At 40.2% G+C, this 18317-nt stretch overlaps 1 protein-coding gene across 4 annotated transcripts in view; it reads left to right on the forward strand.

The window, feature by feature from the left end:
• Positions 1-16457: 16457 nt before the first annotated feature.
• Positions 16458-18317, forward strand: part of GABRB2 (gamma-aminobutyric acid type A receptor subunit beta2) — a 248214-nt gene continuing 246354 nt past the window's right edge. The window contains exons 1-2 of one of the 4 annotated variants that reach the window (XM_046000987.1): positions 16458-16945; positions 18047-18279. In XM_046000987.1, coding sequence (XP_045856943.1) covers positions 18203-18279 — 77 coding nt within the window. In that variant the 5' untranslated portion in view covers positions 16458-16945; positions 18047-18202. Of the gene's footprint in view, positions 16946-17292; positions 17386-17816; positions 17853-18046; positions 18280-18317 lie in introns of those variants that run through there. The other 3 variants (XM_046000984.1, XM_046000985.1, XM_046000986.1) reach the window with 3 other exon arrangements.

Genomic DNA, 18317 nt, shown 5'->3' on the forward strand with positions numbered 1-18317 from the left:
GAAGTGTGTAAACCTGACGATTCACAGACCTGTACCCCGGGGATAAAAATACATTATATGTTTAATAAAAAAAAAAAGAAAGAAAGGATGAATACCTAACTTTTGGAGCAACATGGACGGGACTGGAAGTGATTAGGCTGAGTGAAACAAGTCAAGTAGTGTTTGTTTGTTTTTTGTTTTGTTTTGTTTTTAATTAAATTTATTTATTTTTTTCAGCGTAACAGTATTCATTGTTTTTGCACAACACCCAGTGCTCCATGCAATATGTGCCCTCCCTATTACCCACCACCTGTTTCCCCCAACCTCCCACCCCCACCCCTTCAAAATCCTCAGGTTGTTTTTCAGAGTCCGTAGTCTGTTATGGTTTGCCTCCCCTTCCAATTTTTTTTTTATAAACAAATAATGTATTTTTATCCCCAGGGGTACAGGTCTGTGAATCTCCAGGTTTACACACTTCACAGCACTCATGATAGCACATACCCTCCCCAATGTCCATAACCCCCTCCCCCTCTCCCAACCCCACCTCCCCCCAGCAACCCCCAGTTTGTTTTGTGAGATTAAGAGACATTTATGGTTTGTCTCCCTCCCAATCCCATCATGTTTCATTTATTCTTCTCCTATCCCCCTAACCCCCCATGTTGCATCTCCACATCCTCATATCAGGGAGATCATATAATAGTTGTCTTTTTCCGATTGACTTATTTCACTAAGCATGATACCCTCTAGTTCCATCCACGTCGTCGCATATGGCAAGATTTCATTTCTTTTGATGGCTGCATAGTATGCCATTGTGTATATATACCACATCTTCTTTATCCATTCATCTGTTGATGGACATCTAGGTTCTTTCCATAGTATGGCTATTGTAGACATTGCTGCATCACTCGGCATCAGGGAAATACAAATCAAAACCACAATGAGATATCACCTCACACCAGTCAGAATGGCTAAAATTAACAAGTCAGGAAATGACAGATGCTGGCGTGGATGAGGAGAAAGGGGAACCCTACACTGTTGGTGGGAATGCCAGCTGGTGCAACCACTCTGGAAAGTAGTGTTTGTTTTTTAACCATCACTTCCCACTCTGCTTTCTTTCTTCCAGGTAAAACATCAGTTTTAGTCAAAATAACAACTTAATGGCTTTCTTTTTTCATATCCATTTATACTTCCCTCTCCATATAGAAGGATGGAAGGGGGCAGCTATCTCCTTATATACCACATAAGCCCACTCTCCACATGAAAAAAAAAAAATTAGTAAGCATTCATTTTATTAGTCGGGTCTCTTGCAGTAAATTCTTTAGTGCTTTTTAAATATAATTTTAAAAGAATCTGAGATAGAAGTTTTCCTCCCTAACTCAGTTCAACTTTGCACTGAGATTAAATTGATCTATGATGCCATGTCATTTCTTTCAAATACTTTCATGCCCCTTTGTACATGGAAATGGCATAAAAGATCCTCTCAAATCACTAGTGCCATTTATATAATATGAGAAATGTTTTGTTTGCTTTGTTTGCTTTCTTTCTTGGTTAAATCTTAGCACATTGTCCCAGAAGTATTTTGGTTTCAGTTTTGGTTTTTTTCCTTCTCTAATTCTCCTTAATCCATGACTGATCTGTATTGTTTAAGTTTGTCTATGACTGCTTTCACACCACTAGCCCATAGTTAAGTAGCTTGCAAAACCTAAAATGTTTAATATCGGAAAAAGTTTTGCTCACTTTGATCAAAATGATGTGGCAACTATAACATAGGTAATAAATGATCAAAGGGTGACTGGAATCCAGGCTACCCTACATCTATGTCATAATTTGAAATCCTTGTCCTGATATTAACATTCTCTACATCATGGCTGACTTTGCCGGCCATTTCTCTCTCTAGTCAGACGCTGATTTGCCATTAAAGAAACTTACCTCAAACTTTCCCATTCCCCATCCTTCCAGGGCCATTTTAAATAGCATCTTTTCCGTAAAGGCTTTCCTATTTGATTCCAACCAGTTGTGATCTCTTTTTCCTTCCATCTCCTTGAATTAGGTCCTTCTTGGTCTATGCCTTTCTTGTGACATTAATATTCTACCACTTAAAGTAATCATTTTTGCTATCCTCCTCAGGCTGCTACAATTTAGCTCCTTGAGGGGAGGAGTACTGTCTAATTCATCTTTTTGTTCACCCCAGAACCAAGCACATTTCCACACGCATAGATATGCTCAGTATATTCATTGAATTGGTGAATTAAATTTTGATACCCTATGTATAGAGAAGACCTCATCTGATGATGTTCAGGTTCACCTCACATCTCCTGAATGATCATTCACACTCGTGACTTCTGGTAATTATAGGTACTAAAGAGTTAGAAGGCCCTCACTGTAGCCTAAACTACAAGAGTTTCTCTTATAGAACTTTGGCAGATTGTTACGGCCCAAATAGTTTAGTCAGAGTTTCCCAAATGCTTGCCTATCAGAATCTTTTCATAGCACCAACACTATTTTTGCCAAATACATGTACCATCTGCTCTGTTATTTTTATTAGTATTTCCTTGAATTTAATCACCTTTAACTTACATAAATGTATTTTAAAGAAAGGTGATATAACTACCTTTTGTGGAATTTCAGTACTTTTGGCCATAAATGGAATGTAAGCATAATGAGATAGATCAATATTTTGCATCTGAAGACTGACCTTTTATTTAAAATGGTAAGGGAAGGTTAATGGCATGCTGGTGTCAACTGAGATTTTATTGGCAGCTTTATCAGGATGGAAAGGGAATTGATCCATGTTGTGATACAATCTTATTTAAATCTCTGTCCATATACTGTGCAAAACCATCTCCTGAACCATCCAGTGTCTACATGCAAACTTCTGGATAAAGTGCTTGTTCGAAGCGTACCCCACTCTCAAAGTACGCATTGCTTCTTGTTGAATCATCATTGGCTCTGACAGCTAAATCACTCAATCCTAAACTCTCATTAAGATAGTTTAATAAAAAATAAAATAATCTGGGGCGCCTGGGTGGCTCAGTGGGTTAAAGCCTCTGCCTTCAGCTCAGGTAATGATCCCAGGGTCCTGGGATCGAGCCCCACATCAGGCTCTCTGCTCAGCAGGGAGCCTGCTTCCTCCTCTCTCTCTGCCTGCCTCTCTGCCTACTTGTGATCTCTGTCTCTCAAATAAATAAATTAAAAAATAATAATAAAAATAAAATAAAATAATCTGATTTAAAAATAGACAAAGGACCTGAAAGAAACATTTTTCAAAGGAAGATATATGAATGGCCAACAGGAAAAAGTACAGGAAAGTCCTTGACAGGAAAAAGTCCTTGACACCCCTCATCATTAGCAAAGAGCAAATCAAGACCATAATGAGGCAACAACTCATACCTGTTACAAAGGCATCAACAAAACCAAACATTTCACACATCAACAAAAACACAAAAGAGAACAAATGCTGGTAAGGATGTAGAGAAAAGGATATCCTTTGGTACTGCTGATGGGATTGTAAACTGGTACAGCCACTTTGTAAAACAGTATGCATTTTCCTCAAAAAACTAAAAGTAGGATTATATCATACAGCAACTCTACTTCTAGGAATAAATGCAAAGAAAACAAAAACCCTCTATCGAAGAGATCTCCGCACCTCCATGTTCATAACAGCATTATTTACAGTAGCTAAGACATGGAAACAAACTGAGCATACACTGATGGATGAATGGATGAAGAAGTTGTGGTGCATATACCCAGTGGAATTAAAAACAAAACAAACAAACAAACAAACAAAAAAAGGCAATCCTGCCTTTTGTGAACACATGTTGGAAACTGAGAGACTTCAGTGCTGAGTGAAATAAGTCAGACAAGGACAAAAACTGCATGATCTCACTTACATGTGAAATCTAAAAAATAAACAAACAAACAAACTCAGAGAGAAAATATATCAGAGTTGTGGGTACCAGAGGTGGAAGGTGGGTGGGGGGAGAACTTGAGGGAGGTGGTCCAAAGATACAAATATCCAGGTGCAAGATGAAGAAGTGCTAGAGAGGTACAACAGGATGACTGTAGTTAATACTGCTGTATGGCATATTTGAAGATTGTTACAAAGTAAATTCTGGGGCACCTGAGTGGCTCCGTCCATTAAGCCTCTGTCTTCAGCTCAGTTCATGATCCCTGGGTCCTGAGAATGAGCCCTGATTTGGGCTTCCTGCTCAGTTTGGAGATGGCTTCTCCCTCTCCCTCTGCCCTTTCACTTTGTCTGTGTTTGCTTTCTCATGCTCTCTCAAATAAATAAATAAAATCTTAAAAAAAAAGAGAGAGAGATGCTGAGTTGTCATCACAAGAAAAATGTTTTTTTTTCCTTTTTTTGTTTTTTGTGTCTGTATGAGATAATCGATGTAACTAAACTTATTGTGGTAATCATTTCATAATACATGTAAGTCAAATCATTAAACTATAAACCTTAAACATATACAGTCCTATATCAATAACATCTCAAGAAAAGTGGAAATTTTTTTTAAAAAGATAAATTACAGTCAAAAGAATGACATTGGCAAAAATTGTCTGTTGGGCTTTCTAGCCTGAAAAGAATTGTCTTTATTTTTTAGAGTAGCTCTTTGTGCTCTAGGCCACCAAATAACACAACCCTCAGTGGAAACACTTCTTTCACAGCTGTTAATAATTTATTTGAAACCAAAAGCAAATTCATTTTCTCAGGAACTAGGAACAAAACATGTCTTCATGGCAGTTGTAATATGGGAGAATTATGTTAAAACATGGAAGAAAACAGTGGTTGTTATCACCTGCTCTTAAGGTTTCCAATTAAAGAAAATCTTCACTCCAACAGACTTTGACTAGTTCTCCATTCTTCCTTTTCTGCAGAAAAGATTTCTTAATCACAAAATCTTTGACACTTCCATAATATTGTGAAGTGGAGATAATATTAGAACTTACTTCATAGTATTTTGTGAAAATTAGTGAGGTGTAGAGAGGTGAGAATGTAAATATCAGGAAAGGTCATTTGGTATCCACAATGACTTATGAGTAAGTTAAATACCAAACAAAGTTATATTTTATTATTAAGAAACATTGCATATTAACACTAATTAAACTATTCTATGATTATTAATATGAGGTCTTTTTAAAAAGATTTTATTTATTTATTCGAACGAGAAAGAGAGAAATTGAGTGAGGGGAGAGATATGGGGAGAAGCAGACTCCTTGCTCAGCAGAGAGCCTGATATGGGGATCCTGGGATCATGACCTCAGCCAAAGGCAGAGGCTTCATGGAGGGAGCCACCCAGCTGTCCCAGGAGGTCTTCTATTTTTTTTTTTAAGGTAATATATATTTTATAACTTTTCAGGTGATACAGTTTCTTTTTTTTTAAAGACTTTATTTATTTGAGAGAGAGAGAGTGAAAGAGAGCAAGAGAGGGGAGAAGGTCAGAGGGAGAAGTAGACTCCCTGTGGAGCTGGAAGCTCTATGCAGGATTCCATCCTAGGACTCCAGGATCATGACCTGAGCTGAAGGCAGTTGCTTAACCAACTAAGCCACCCAGGAGGTCTTCTAACTAAATGGTTAGACAGCAAAACTGTTGTGGAGTTCATTCAACATATATTGATAAGGTCTTACCATGTATAAGTGGAGCTAATTCAATTGTTTGACATTAATACTACAATATTTGTAACAATAGGTCCCAGTTACTCAAATATTCACTTACTGAGGACCTTTATTCCTAGCAATTCTTGTTCATAATTTTATTAAATTTTTATGTCAGTTCCTGTCTGTGTTTACTTATGTTTATTCAGTCACAGCATAATTTTTTTAAAGATTTTATTTATTTATTTGACAGAGAGAGAGATCACAAGTAGGCAGAGACAGGTAGAGAAAAAGAGAGAGGGAAGCAGGCTCCCTGTTGAGCAGAAAGCCCGATGTGGGGCTCGATCCCAGGACCCTGAGACCATGACCTGAGCCGATGGCAGAGGCTTAACCCACTGAGCCATCCTGGCACACCCAGCATGATTATTTTTAAACAGTTTTCAAGGTGATTGTTTCACACATGACTATGGGAGCTGCTAAAATGTAAGTAGCAATCCTTCACCCTTGACATGAATCTGAGAGATCAGATGTCCTAGACTGATTCATTCATCCTTATTGGCCAGTTGCAGGGACATTCATGTAAAATAGATATGGTGGATTTATGTTCTTCTTCTAGTCATATTCAAGTCTCCATGTTATAATTTCTATATCAAAAACATATGGTTAGTCATAACACCTATTCTACCTATAGTGGACATTTGTGACTTTATCTGTTCAGCATCCATTCTTCCTCTTTCTGGTAATAGCACATGAATAATCTGACTTTGGGTAATTGTTTCTCAACATTCATAGTCCACATAGTTTGGATTTGGGTCATCCCAACTTCGGGACCAGGAGTGATCGCAGGCCCAGCAATTAGCGTAAGTGATAGGTTGAAAATAGGAGTGGGATCCAAGCCCCTCTAGTGTCCTATCATGTAGTTTGGTGGAGTAACAAAATTGCTAATCCTCTCAATGTTGTTGAACTGGAGTAACTGATGGTTATCTTTGGAAGACAGCCCGAGACTGAAACCAACTTTCAACAAACAGATGAAATGAGAAACTTTAAGCCTTCTGAATCTACCTGTACTGAGTTGAACACCCTTGGCTTATTCAGTTACATAACCCAATATTAACTTGCATTTACTAGTCTGAGTTTGGTTTCTGTCCCTTTCAACCCCAAGACCATTGAATAATTACTTCACAGAATTAAATGAGTAATTGTTGATGTTCATCACAGAATAAGCAAACTAGTAAACAAGTAATACTAATAGACACTCACCATGAATAATAATTGGAATTTTAATTTATCAATTACTGAATGTCTCATACAAGGTAAGTAAATGCAGTGAGCATGGAGAATAATAAAATAAGAATACAAGTCCCTCATGGAATTAACAAATGGAGATGTTTTCAGAGTGAATTTAAAGAAAAACAAAACAAAAAAGCAAGATTCTATAATTGGCTTTAGATGCACAGAAGTAGGAAGAGACTAACCTTTTAAGACTTTCATATGCCCAGGTCCTCTAATTTTTGGAGGCCCCTTGATATATTATATAAAACATATTAAAATGCAGATTTCCCATATGAAATTTAAATTTTATAATTACAGTCACAATATTACATTTTCTAGATATTTAATTAAACAATTAATTTCAGCATTGTAGTTTGCCAATTTGGAACCAATAAGTACTTCTTTTTTCAAGATTTCAACATTCTTTATAGGCCCTCAAAAAGCTTGTAAACCCGAGGTTCTCTCAGGCATCTACTGGATAAACAGTCCTGGCAGAGGAGCATCAAGAGAGACCTCGGAGTGTGTGGCTCACATTCTGGAAAGCTTCATTTCACAAGTCAGATTACCTCTCTCTGGCCATCTCTCAAAGTTATTCCTAAGTAACCACCCAACTTGAGAGCAATATTAAAAAGTTCCTCCTTGGGACCTGCGGTGTCACTGCTTACATCAGTTTTGCTCCTTTACTTATGAAGCTCAGCTTTCCTCCTCCTTCAGGTTTTGAGCAGTAGTTGGTAAAAAGATAAGGGATGTGGTGTCTTGTTACTACTGAGCCTGCGAATGTAATTTGTCTCCTTGTGTGGCATTAGAGCTAAGGTAATTTCCTCATCTAACAATTTTACCTCCATTTGGAGCATCGGTAATTTCATTTTGTACTTTAAGGCACACTTTTTCTGTATTCTTGAAGATCGATTAAGTTGAGGTGATGCTGAAAGGTATAAAGGACTAAAGAATATTAAATGGAAAAGAACTTTCAAAAAACTTCTAGTAACTCAAACTCTTAAAATTTCCTGTTGGTCGTTTGATTGTGAAATCAAATCTCCATTAGAGGCCGAGATCCTTTGTTTTGGCTAAGATTTTATTTCTGTTGTATAAACTCACTAGATGAGACAAGCTGAGAACTAATTGCAAAGTAAACAAATCCACAGAAGTTTTATTTATAAAGTCGCATAGTTATTAAGAAGGTCTGAGTCCTTCAAATTTTTCTTACAATCTGTATAATCTTATAGCACTTAATTTTTGCTTTCCTCATATAAGATTATAATAATAACATTTCATAGGCACATTATAAGGATTTAATATTATTACATGTAAAGCATATGAAACAGTATCTGACACATTATTATTTCATTATTATTATTATGTGTTAATTTTTAGTTAAATAATTTAAATTGACTTTTATGTCATCAGACTTACTATGGCCAAGAATTATATAGAAACCCAGGTTTAATATTAGGGTTAAACTGCTGGAGGAGAAACAGGCAGGACTCAGTGAACATAGAATTTACATTTCTAACTCTGCAGAATAAGGTAACAGTGAGCCATAACCCCATGATTTGGAATTTGTAGTAATTTAGGAGAAACTTTATTTTCCAGTGTCTGTGAAAGCAAAGTTGGCCAGACAAATAAATAAAGGGTATTTTTGACTAGCATAAGGGAAAAATATTTGATAAAATTTAAACTACTCTATGATCTTTTAGCATATAAATATAAGTTAAGGTGCATTAATGTGTAAGATACATGGAGAGGTTATTTAAAAATGGTTCTTATTTGTATATTACAGTAGGTCCAGGAAGCCATATGCTTGAAAACATGTTATTAGTAATTGAATAAATTTGTGCTGTTGTATGTACTGAAAGTAATAAAGGTATATTTTCTTCCCACATAGTATTTCTGACTTTTTCCCTACTCTTCAGTATTACTGAAATTTCTAAATATTAATTTAAAAGAACTCAATCAATATTTAAAGCTAAGAGATCCTTTGTTTATTAAAAAAAAACAGGTACAAATATTTAAATGACTTTGCAAAACACATAACCCACGTTCCATAAGACTTTCCTCAAAATCATCATTGCTGATGATTTGCCACTAGCAGCAGGTTAGTGAAAATGATCTAGCATCTGTGGTCATATTCTATACTTGTTCATCATCAGATAAAAGGCTACGATATAGAATGTCACATTACCCCCAACCAACTGAATCGTGTTAGTTTGTGGGGAAGGAGTGAGGGTGGCAGAGGGACAGAGTGAATTACCTTTTAGATTTTATACCATAGGCATAAAAGTTCTATTCCAAAATTAATAAATAATTTAATACAGTTGAGAAGTCCTTCTTTATTAGGATATCCTCTTTCCTTAGCTTTTATCATCACAGTAGTTTTCCTCTTACCTTTTGGACCAGTCCTAATTTGGCTCTTCGGATGGCTGTGATTATCCTTTACCAGAAGATTCTCTTCCAGATCCTCTAGTCTTCTCATTCTGTTCATCCTTCTGAGAAAAGTCTCATATGCTCCTATGATTTAAGTTATTTACACCATCAGGATCTTCACAAATACACTCATTCATTAAAACATATGTATTAAGTGTCTACTATGGACACTAGGTACTGCAATATAGTGGTGAGTAAAGCAGACAAAAATTTCTATTTTTAACTTTTATTCAATGCAATAAGATAGAAATAAAATGGGTAAAATATAAGATGATACTAATATGTTCTAAAGAGACAAATCAAAGCAGAAAAGAGAAATAAAATTGTTAGAATGGAACAGAAATTTTGTGTTGGTCCCGCCTCCCCCCTCACTTCTGAGCTGAAGTGGAGGTTCAGAAGCACATGGATCAAAACATGTGGTGCACCTTGGATGGCTAGCAGGTACCTTAAACTTATCATGACCCAAACTGAGTGTATTATCACCAGCAACTTCTACCACCACTACTGAATTGCTCAAAGAAGAAATGTATGAATTATCTTTGGATACTTCTCTCTCACTCCCCATATTCTACCCATCACAAAGTTCAGTCAGTTCTATCGCATAATTCTGGTCACTTCTCTCCATCTTCATTGTCACTATCCTAAATGCAGGTCAACATTAACTCTCATCTGGATTCCTGCAATAATAGATCTCCCTACAGCTACTAGCATCTTACTTCCAGTGTCATTAAAACTCATCTTATCAGCCCTCTATCTCCACAGATCAATGGTCCCAAATCGCTACTGCAAAGCTCTCCAACTGCATTAATTGGGGGCCACTCTTACTCTTCTCTTCTAGTCTTATTTTTTTTAATTTTTAATATTTCTTTATTTTTAAAATTTATTTTCAGCGTAACAGTACTCATTGTTTTTGCACCATACCCAGTGCTCCATGCAATATGTGCCCTTTCTATTACCCTCCACCAGGTTCCCCAACTCCCACCCCCCGCCCCTTCAAAACCCTCAGGTTGTTTTTCAGAGTCCATAATCTCTCATGGTTCATCTCCCCTTCCAATCTCCCACAACTCCCTTCTCCTCTCCATCTCCCCATGTGTTCCATGTTCTTTGTTATGCTCCACAAATAAGTGAAACCATATGATACTTAACTTAACTTAAACCATATGATGCTTGACTTATTTCGCTCAGCATAATCTCTTCCAGTCCCGTCGATGTTGCTACAAAAGTTGGGTATTCATCCATTCTGATGGAAGCATAATACTCTATCGTGTATATGGACCACATCTTCCTTATCCATTCATCTGTTGAAGGGCATCTTGGTTCTTTCCACAGTTTGGAGACCGTGGCCATTGCTGCTATAAACATTGGGGTACAGATGGCTCTTCTTTTCACTACATCTGTATCTTTGGGGTAAATAGCCAGCAGTACAATTGCAGGGTCATAGGGAAGCTCTATTTTTTTTTAAAGATTTTATTTATTTATTTGACAGAGAGAGATCACAAGTAGACAGAGAGGCAGGCAGAGAGAGAGAGAGGGAAGCAGGCTCCCTGCGGAGCAGAGAGCCCGATGCGGGACTCGATCCCAGGACCCTGAGATCATGACCCGAGCCGAAGGCAGCGGCTTAACCCACTGAGCCACCCAGGCGCCCCGGAAGCTCTATTTTTAATTTCTTGAGGAATCTCCACACTGTTCTCCAGAGTGGCTGCACCAACTTGCATTCCCACCAACAGTGTATGAGGGTTCCCTTTTCTCCACATCCTCTCCAACACACGTTGTTTCCTGCCTTGCTAATTTTGGCCATTCTAACTGGTGTAAGGTGATATCTCAATGAGGTTTTAATTTGAATCTCCCTGATGGCTAGTGATGATGAGCATTTTTTCATGTGTCTGATAGCCATTTGTATGTCCTCATTGGAGAAGTGTCTGTTCATATCTTCTGCCCATTTTTTGATATGATTATCTGTTTTGTATGTGTTGAGTTTGAGGAGTTCTTTATAGATCCTGGATATCAACCTTTTGTCTGTACTGTCATTTGCAAATATCTTCTCCTATTCCGTGGGTTGCCTTTTTGTTTTGTTGACTGTTTCCTTTGCTGTACAGAAACTTTTGATCTTGATGAAATCCCAAAAGTTCATTTTCGCTTTTGTTTCCTTGGCCTTTGGAGACATATCTTGAAAGAAGTTGCTGTGGCTGATATCGAAGATGTTACTGCCTATGTTCTCCTCTAGAATTCTGATGGATTTCTGTCTCACGTTGAGGTCTTTTATCCATTTAGAGTTTATCTTTGTGTACAGTGTAAGAGAATGGTCGAGTTTCATTCTTCTATATATAGCTGTCCAGTTTTCCCAGCACCATTTATTGAAGAGACTGTTTTTTTTTTTTAATTTTATTTATTTGACAGAGAGAAATCACAACTAGGCAGAGAGGCAGGCAGAGAGAGAGGAGGAAGCAGGCTCCCTGAGGAGCAGAGAGCCTGATGCAGGGCTCGATTCCAGGACCCTGGGACCATGACCTGAGCCGAAGGCAGAGGCTTTAACCCACTGAGCCACCCAGGCGGCCCGAGACTGTTTTTTTTCCATTGTATATTTTTTCCTGTTTTGTCGAAGATTATTTGACCATAGAATTGAATCCATATCTGGGCTCTCCACTCTGTTCCACTGGTCTATGTGTCTGTTTTTATGCCAGTACCACGCTGTCTTGGTGATCACAGCTTTGTAGTAAAGCTGGAAATCAGGTAACATGATGCCGCCAGTTTCGTTTTTGTTTTTCAACATTGCCTTAGCAATTCGGGGTCTCTTTTGATTCCATAAAAAATTTAGGATTATTTGCTCCAGCTCTTTGAAAAATACCGGTGGAATTTTGATCAGAATGGCATTAAAAGTATAGATTGCTCTAGGCAGTATAGACATTTTAACAATGTTTATTCTACCGATCCAAGAGCATGGAAAGATCTTCCATCTTTTTGTGTCTTCTTCAATTTCTTTCATGAGTGTTCTGTAGTTCCTCGAGTACAGGTCCTTTACCTCTTTGGTTAGGTTTATTCCCAGGTATCTTATGGTTCTTGGTGCTATAGTAAATGGATTCGATTCTCTAATTTCCCTTTCTGTATTTTCATTGTTAGTGTATAAGAAAGCCACTGATTTCTGTACATTGACTGCATATTCTCAGATCACAATGCTTTGAAACTGGAGCTCAATCACAAGGAAAAGTTCGGAAGGAACTCAAAACACCTGGAAGCTAAAGACTACCTTGCTTAAGAATGCTTGGATCGACCAGGAGATCAAAGAAGAACTTAAACAATTCATGGAAACCAATGAGAATGAAGACACTTTGGTCCAAAACCTATGGGATACAGCAAAGGCGGTTCTAAGGGGGAAATACATAGCCATCCAAGCCTCCCTCAAAAAAACTGAAAAATCCAGAATACACCAGCTCTCTCTACACCTTAAAGAACTGGAGAATCAACAACAAATCAAACCAACTCCACATGCAAGAAGGGAAATAATCAAGATTAGAGCAGAGATCAATGAGGTAAACACCAGAGATACAGTAGAACATATCAATGAAACTAGAAGCTGGTTTTTTGAAAGAATCAATAAGATCGATAAACCATTGGCCACACTAATCCAAAAGAAAAGAGAGAAAGCCCAAATTAATAAAATTATGAATGAAAAGGGAGAGATCACAACTAACACCAAGGAAATAGAAACAATCATCAGAAATTATTACCAACAGTTATATGCCAATAAGCTAAGCAACCTAGATGAAATGGATGCATTCCTGGAAAACTATAAACTCCCAAAATTGAACCAGGAAGAAATTGACAACCTGAATAGACCGATATTTAGTAATGAGGTTGAAGCAGTGATCAAAAACCTCCCCCAAAACAAGAGCCCAGACCTGACGGATTCCCTGGGGAATTCTACCAAACTTTCAAAGAAGAAATAACACCAATTCTTCTGAAGCTGTTTCAAAAAATTGAAGCAGAAGGAAAACTTCCAGACTCTTTTTATGAAGCCAGCATTACCCTGATCCCTAAACCAGGCAAAGACCTTACCAAAAAGAATTTCAGACCAATATCACTGATAAATATGGATGCTAAGATTCTCAACAAGATCCTAGCAAACAGGATCCAGCAGCACATTAAAAAGATTATCCACCATGACTAGGTGGGATTCATCCCTGGATTGCAGGGATGGTTGAACATTTGCAAATCAATCAACGTGATAGAACAAATCAATAAGAGAAGAGAGAAGAACCACATGGTCCTCTCAATTGATGCAGAAAAAGCATTTGACAAAATCCAGCATCTGTTCCTGATGAAAACGCTTCAAAGTATAGGGATAGAGGGAACATTCCTGAACTTCATAAAATCTATCTATGAAAGACCCACAGCAAATATCATCCTCAATAGGAAAAAGCTTGCAGCCTTCATTGAGATCATCGTGTTCCCCTTCTTTTTCCTCTAGTCTTATAGTTCTTCCTTCATTCTTCATTTATGCCATCTTCTCTTGGTCCAGAATATTTGCACATACTATTCCTTCTTCCTGGAACGCTCTTCCCCCAACTCTTCATTAGGCTAACCCATCTTTCAAATCTCAATTGATGCATTAATTTAACAAGCAAATTTTATCCAATACCTCAAGCTGATTTATTTGTACCAAATGAATTCCATAAATTCCTATCTTTCCCGCTTTATGATACACACTATACGTTATTACTTCTCTAATGGCTCTACCCATACTGGAGTGTAAGCTCCAAGAAGATAAGGACCGTGTTTGCCTTTTCAACACATCATCCCTAATGTTTGTCAAATAATGTTTAACATAGAGTAGGTGCCTAATACATATTTACCGAATAAATGAATAAATATTATAGTAAAGACTAAGGAAGGACAGATGGTTGGTGACTGGTTTTATCTGGAATTTATGTGCTTCATACTCAGAGATGATTTTGAATCATGATCTCTTAATAATACTTACATTTTTGCCTTCTTGCTATGCTTCTGGGATCATGGAGGATGCTCTCCAGCAACTAATACATCTCGATTCCAGCAGTGCCCTCCTTGCACATTATTGTTCCAATTTTCACATTCTTAGGCTGTGTTATCAGTTCCAGAGAGAAGTTCTCATGTTGATTCTGCTGTAGAATAAGACTCACTTTAGATATAAGTTGATCTCAGATGTTATGAGTAGTGGGAATATCTTTTTTATTATATTAGTAGTATCTATTGGTAAGAGATATCCCTGAGATGTTACCACATAAAGAAAATACTCTTTTATTGTTTCTCTTTTAGATTGCCTTTAATACACTGCCTTCTTAACCCTATCTTAGTTCCCTTGAAATGTCAGCTCCTGTCTTCTCAAGCCAGTCTATCATCATCACATTAAATTTACATCCACTCAGTCTTTATACATTAATGTTATTAAACCTTGTTTGTTGTTCTATCTACTCATTATGCTTTATTCATTAAAATTTGTAAATATTTGTTAATTTCATGCTAAATGCTACAATATATTTACATCATTCTATAATCAAATGAAGAATGTACAATTATCATTCCCATTTTTACAGAAGAATGAAATGTGGCTTAGGCAGGTTTACTGACCTATTCAGGTTACAAAGATACTAAGTATTCAAACTGGGATTTGAACCAGAAGTTCTGCCTCCAGTTCCTTTGAAACTCACAGTTTGCATTGTGCTATTGTTTTACTTGCTGAGATGCAAGTTACTTTGATTTTAACTCTTTGTCCTCCTCTCTTATTTTTCTATATAAGACAAGTTTTCCAATAGTACTTGTTTAATTGTTCACTGGGTTATTTTTATTACTAGTGGATGACAATATTTTTGGTATTCTGTTAACTAAATATTCTTCTTTCAAACCAAACTGAAGGGAGGCTGGCAGTGCAGAAAGTGCAACATGGATAACTAATGGTCAGAAGGAAAATCCTGTTTTGGAGTGCTTTTCAGAAAAAGGCAAGTTTCCTAGGTTTTCACCAGTTAATTACCTGGGATTGAAACTGATTTAGGACTCCTCTGGATATAATGCTGGTAGACTAAACTTTGTTTTCTCTTCAATATGTTAGCTTGTGTAAAAGATTCCCATTGTATATAAGTGTAAAAAGAGGAAAACTGGCAATTTTCCTCTGCCATGGGTCTATACTTTGTCCTTGAAACTCTCAACCGGAATAATTACAGATGGGAGAGTTAAAGATTTCCTCTCTCCTCTCTCTCCTTCTGTCTCCCAGTCTGCCCCTCAGCGGACTCCTTGAGCCTGGAGCCCCGCAGAACGCCAGGCTGTAGAACCGCAAGGTTTACGGCGTTGTTTTACCTGTCTCAAATTCAGAAACTCCCTTAGTGAAGGCACAGAACTCTCCCTGCTCGCGTTCCCTCACAGGGGAGCTGTCGGATTCCCGCCTCGAATCCCTCCTGCCTCCACCCTCGCCTAGGAGTCATTCCCCCAGGGCCGCCCCAGGAAGACCCTCTGACCTAGGCGGGGTGGGAGCCAGGGAGGGAGGCGGTCAAGAGGTAAATGGGTCAGGAACTTGGCTGGGGCCAGGACCCTGAGAACTCCCGGGTGCTGCGGGGACTGCTAGCCTTCGGAGCACCGCCCGCCCACTACAGCGGGTACGAGCGGCGGGAGCCTCCCGTCGGTTCAGACTTGGGCCAGGCAAGCCTGGAACCTCGCGCTCCCGCTCCTCCCGCAGCCGCCGAGGGCTCCGCGGGCCCCGGGAGCTCTGCGGCAGCCGAGAGCCGGCAGCTGGCATGGTCTCGGACTTAGGGGCCAAGGCTGTCCAGTTTAGGTTAGGGACACTGGCTTTGGAGTTCAATTCGGGTTCCACCTCTAGCCTACTAGGTGACCTTGGCCAAGTCGCTTCGCTTCAGTGCATCAGCTTCTAAATCCATATGCGGGAACTGAGGTGGTGGCTAAATCCTGGATAGTTGTAAGAATTAATAAAGCACTCGTGGCAAGTAGTAGGCGCTCAGTTAATGGGTAGCAATGATTAGCAATAGGAGTTAGAAGCGAAAACTGCTGTGGGTCCCGGACGTAGGTTTGGGCTCTAGCTTTTCCCGTTCCTCACAGAGGAGTGGGGGAAGGGGCAGCGGCATCACCTGCCCTACATCCCCCTCGTCCCTCCTCCCTCGTTCCAAGATAACTCGGGAGTACCGGGAGAGGAAGGCGTCCTGGCCTCGGGCTCCCTCACACACCCAGAACCCCCAGCCTCGTAGCCGCTGCTGGCACCCGCGGCACGTCTCTCTCCCTCGAGCTGAGGAAACATTTCGGCCGTGAACTGAGTATCTCCCTCCCTCTCCAACCTCCGAGCTCACTCGCTGCCTCCTCCGGGTTCCGGTGGCTTTGGGGAGCCGGGAAAAGGCTCGGGCGGAAGGGAAGAGGCAGTATCGGGGTCTCAGAGTGTCTCCCGGCACTGGGAAGGGGAGCGAGGACGAGGTGGAGCGGAGGCAGAGGGAGAACGCCGGGCCCCCAGGCGTCCCTAGGCCCCTTCCTCATTTTGCTGCCTTCTAGGGACCGCTCTGGCTTTTGCCATCCTGAGATACACTCAGCCCCAGAACAGCCAGGTGTCCCTTAGCAGCCACTCGCCCCCTCCAGCTGGGACAGAGCTCCGGGGGCACCGGCTCCGCCCGCAGCAGGAACAGGCGGCGAGCGCAGGCCCGGGAGGTAAGTAGGCGCGGGAGGCGGGTTGGGAGAGTGCCTACACGTGCGCGCGCCTGTGCGCGTGCTCCGGGGGGCGTGGGGGGGGGTCCGCCAGGGGCGCCCCCCCAGGGCCACCTGCCCTTGCAGCACCGTTTCGCCGCTCCAGCCCTCTCGCCCCCGTCACCCAGGGTCAGGCTCTAGCCATTCGCGTTCCCCACGCTCGCAAGTCCCATCACCCCTTCATCCAAACCCCACCCTCCCCACTAATAATTTCCCAATGCAGAATCAGACCGAAACCTGGAGAGACAGCGTTGCCTTTCTGCTCCCCTCGCCCCCCCCCCTCCTTCTATAAATAATCCGGACTAGCGGGTCAGGCACGTCACACGGCAAGAAACCGGGACCCCGAGGTTTTCTTCTCTGGGAATAGGGGGCAAAGGGTGAGGAGGAGGAGAAAGAAACCGCTCGTGAGTAGTGAAGAAAAGCTTGCTCCTTGACTCCTAGAAGAGACCAGACATCATTTTATTTTTCCTTTCTTTTTTTTCTTTCTATTTCTATTTTTCCATTTCTTTCTTATTCTCTACTCCCCTACCCGCCCCCCCCCCCCGCCCCAAATCCGACAGATTGCTCAGCACTTCTCCCATTGGTTTCTTTCTTCCCTCCCCCTTGGACTGCTGCACTCACCGTCCCTTCCCCCCTCCCCACTCCCCACCGCACAACCCCCATCTCCAACACAAATCTCGCCCCACGCAAGGGATGCTATTCGCCAGGAAATAAAGTTCAAACTCCCCTCCTCTTAGGCTTGCTGATACCAGAAGTGGGCTCCCAGGCAACCCATTTCCACTAGCTGTCCACACCTGCTGTCTTTTAAATTCCCTGTCTGGTTTTGCATATTTAAGAGGAAACACACAAACACGCCCCAAAAACCCGTGAGGTACAAAACTGCCTCCAGGAACTACCAAAAACTTACCAGAGGCTCTAGTTGTTTTGTCTTAACGAAAGGAAAACAAAGATTTTACTCTGGGTCCTCCTTGGGGTGACTTTCTTATATTATTCAAATATGTATATGTTATATATATATATGTTTTTCCTTTTTTCCCCTTTAATTTTTTTTTTTTTTTTTCTTAGCAAGAAAATCTGCTTGGTCCCAGGCAGCCGCCGCTGCCCCTTTGATGTTTTGGTACACCGTGCGCATGCGCCTCACATTAGAATTACTGCACTGGGCAGACTAAGTTGGATCTCCTCTCTTCAGTGAAACCCTCAATCCCATCAAAAACTAAAGGGATGTGGAGAGTCCGGAAAAAGGGCTACTTTGGGATTTGGTCATTCCCCTTAATAATCGCCGCTGTCTGTGCGCAGAGGTAAGTGTGCCCAGCATTTCTCTTTTTCATTTCACTTC

The sequence above is a fragment of the Meles meles genome, chromosome 3, assembly GCF_922984935.1.
Source record: "Meles meles chromosome 3, mMelMel3.1 paternal haplotype, whole genome shotgun sequence".
Lineage (NCBI taxonomy): Eukaryota > Metazoa > Chordata > Mammalia > Carnivora > Mustelidae > Meles > Meles meles.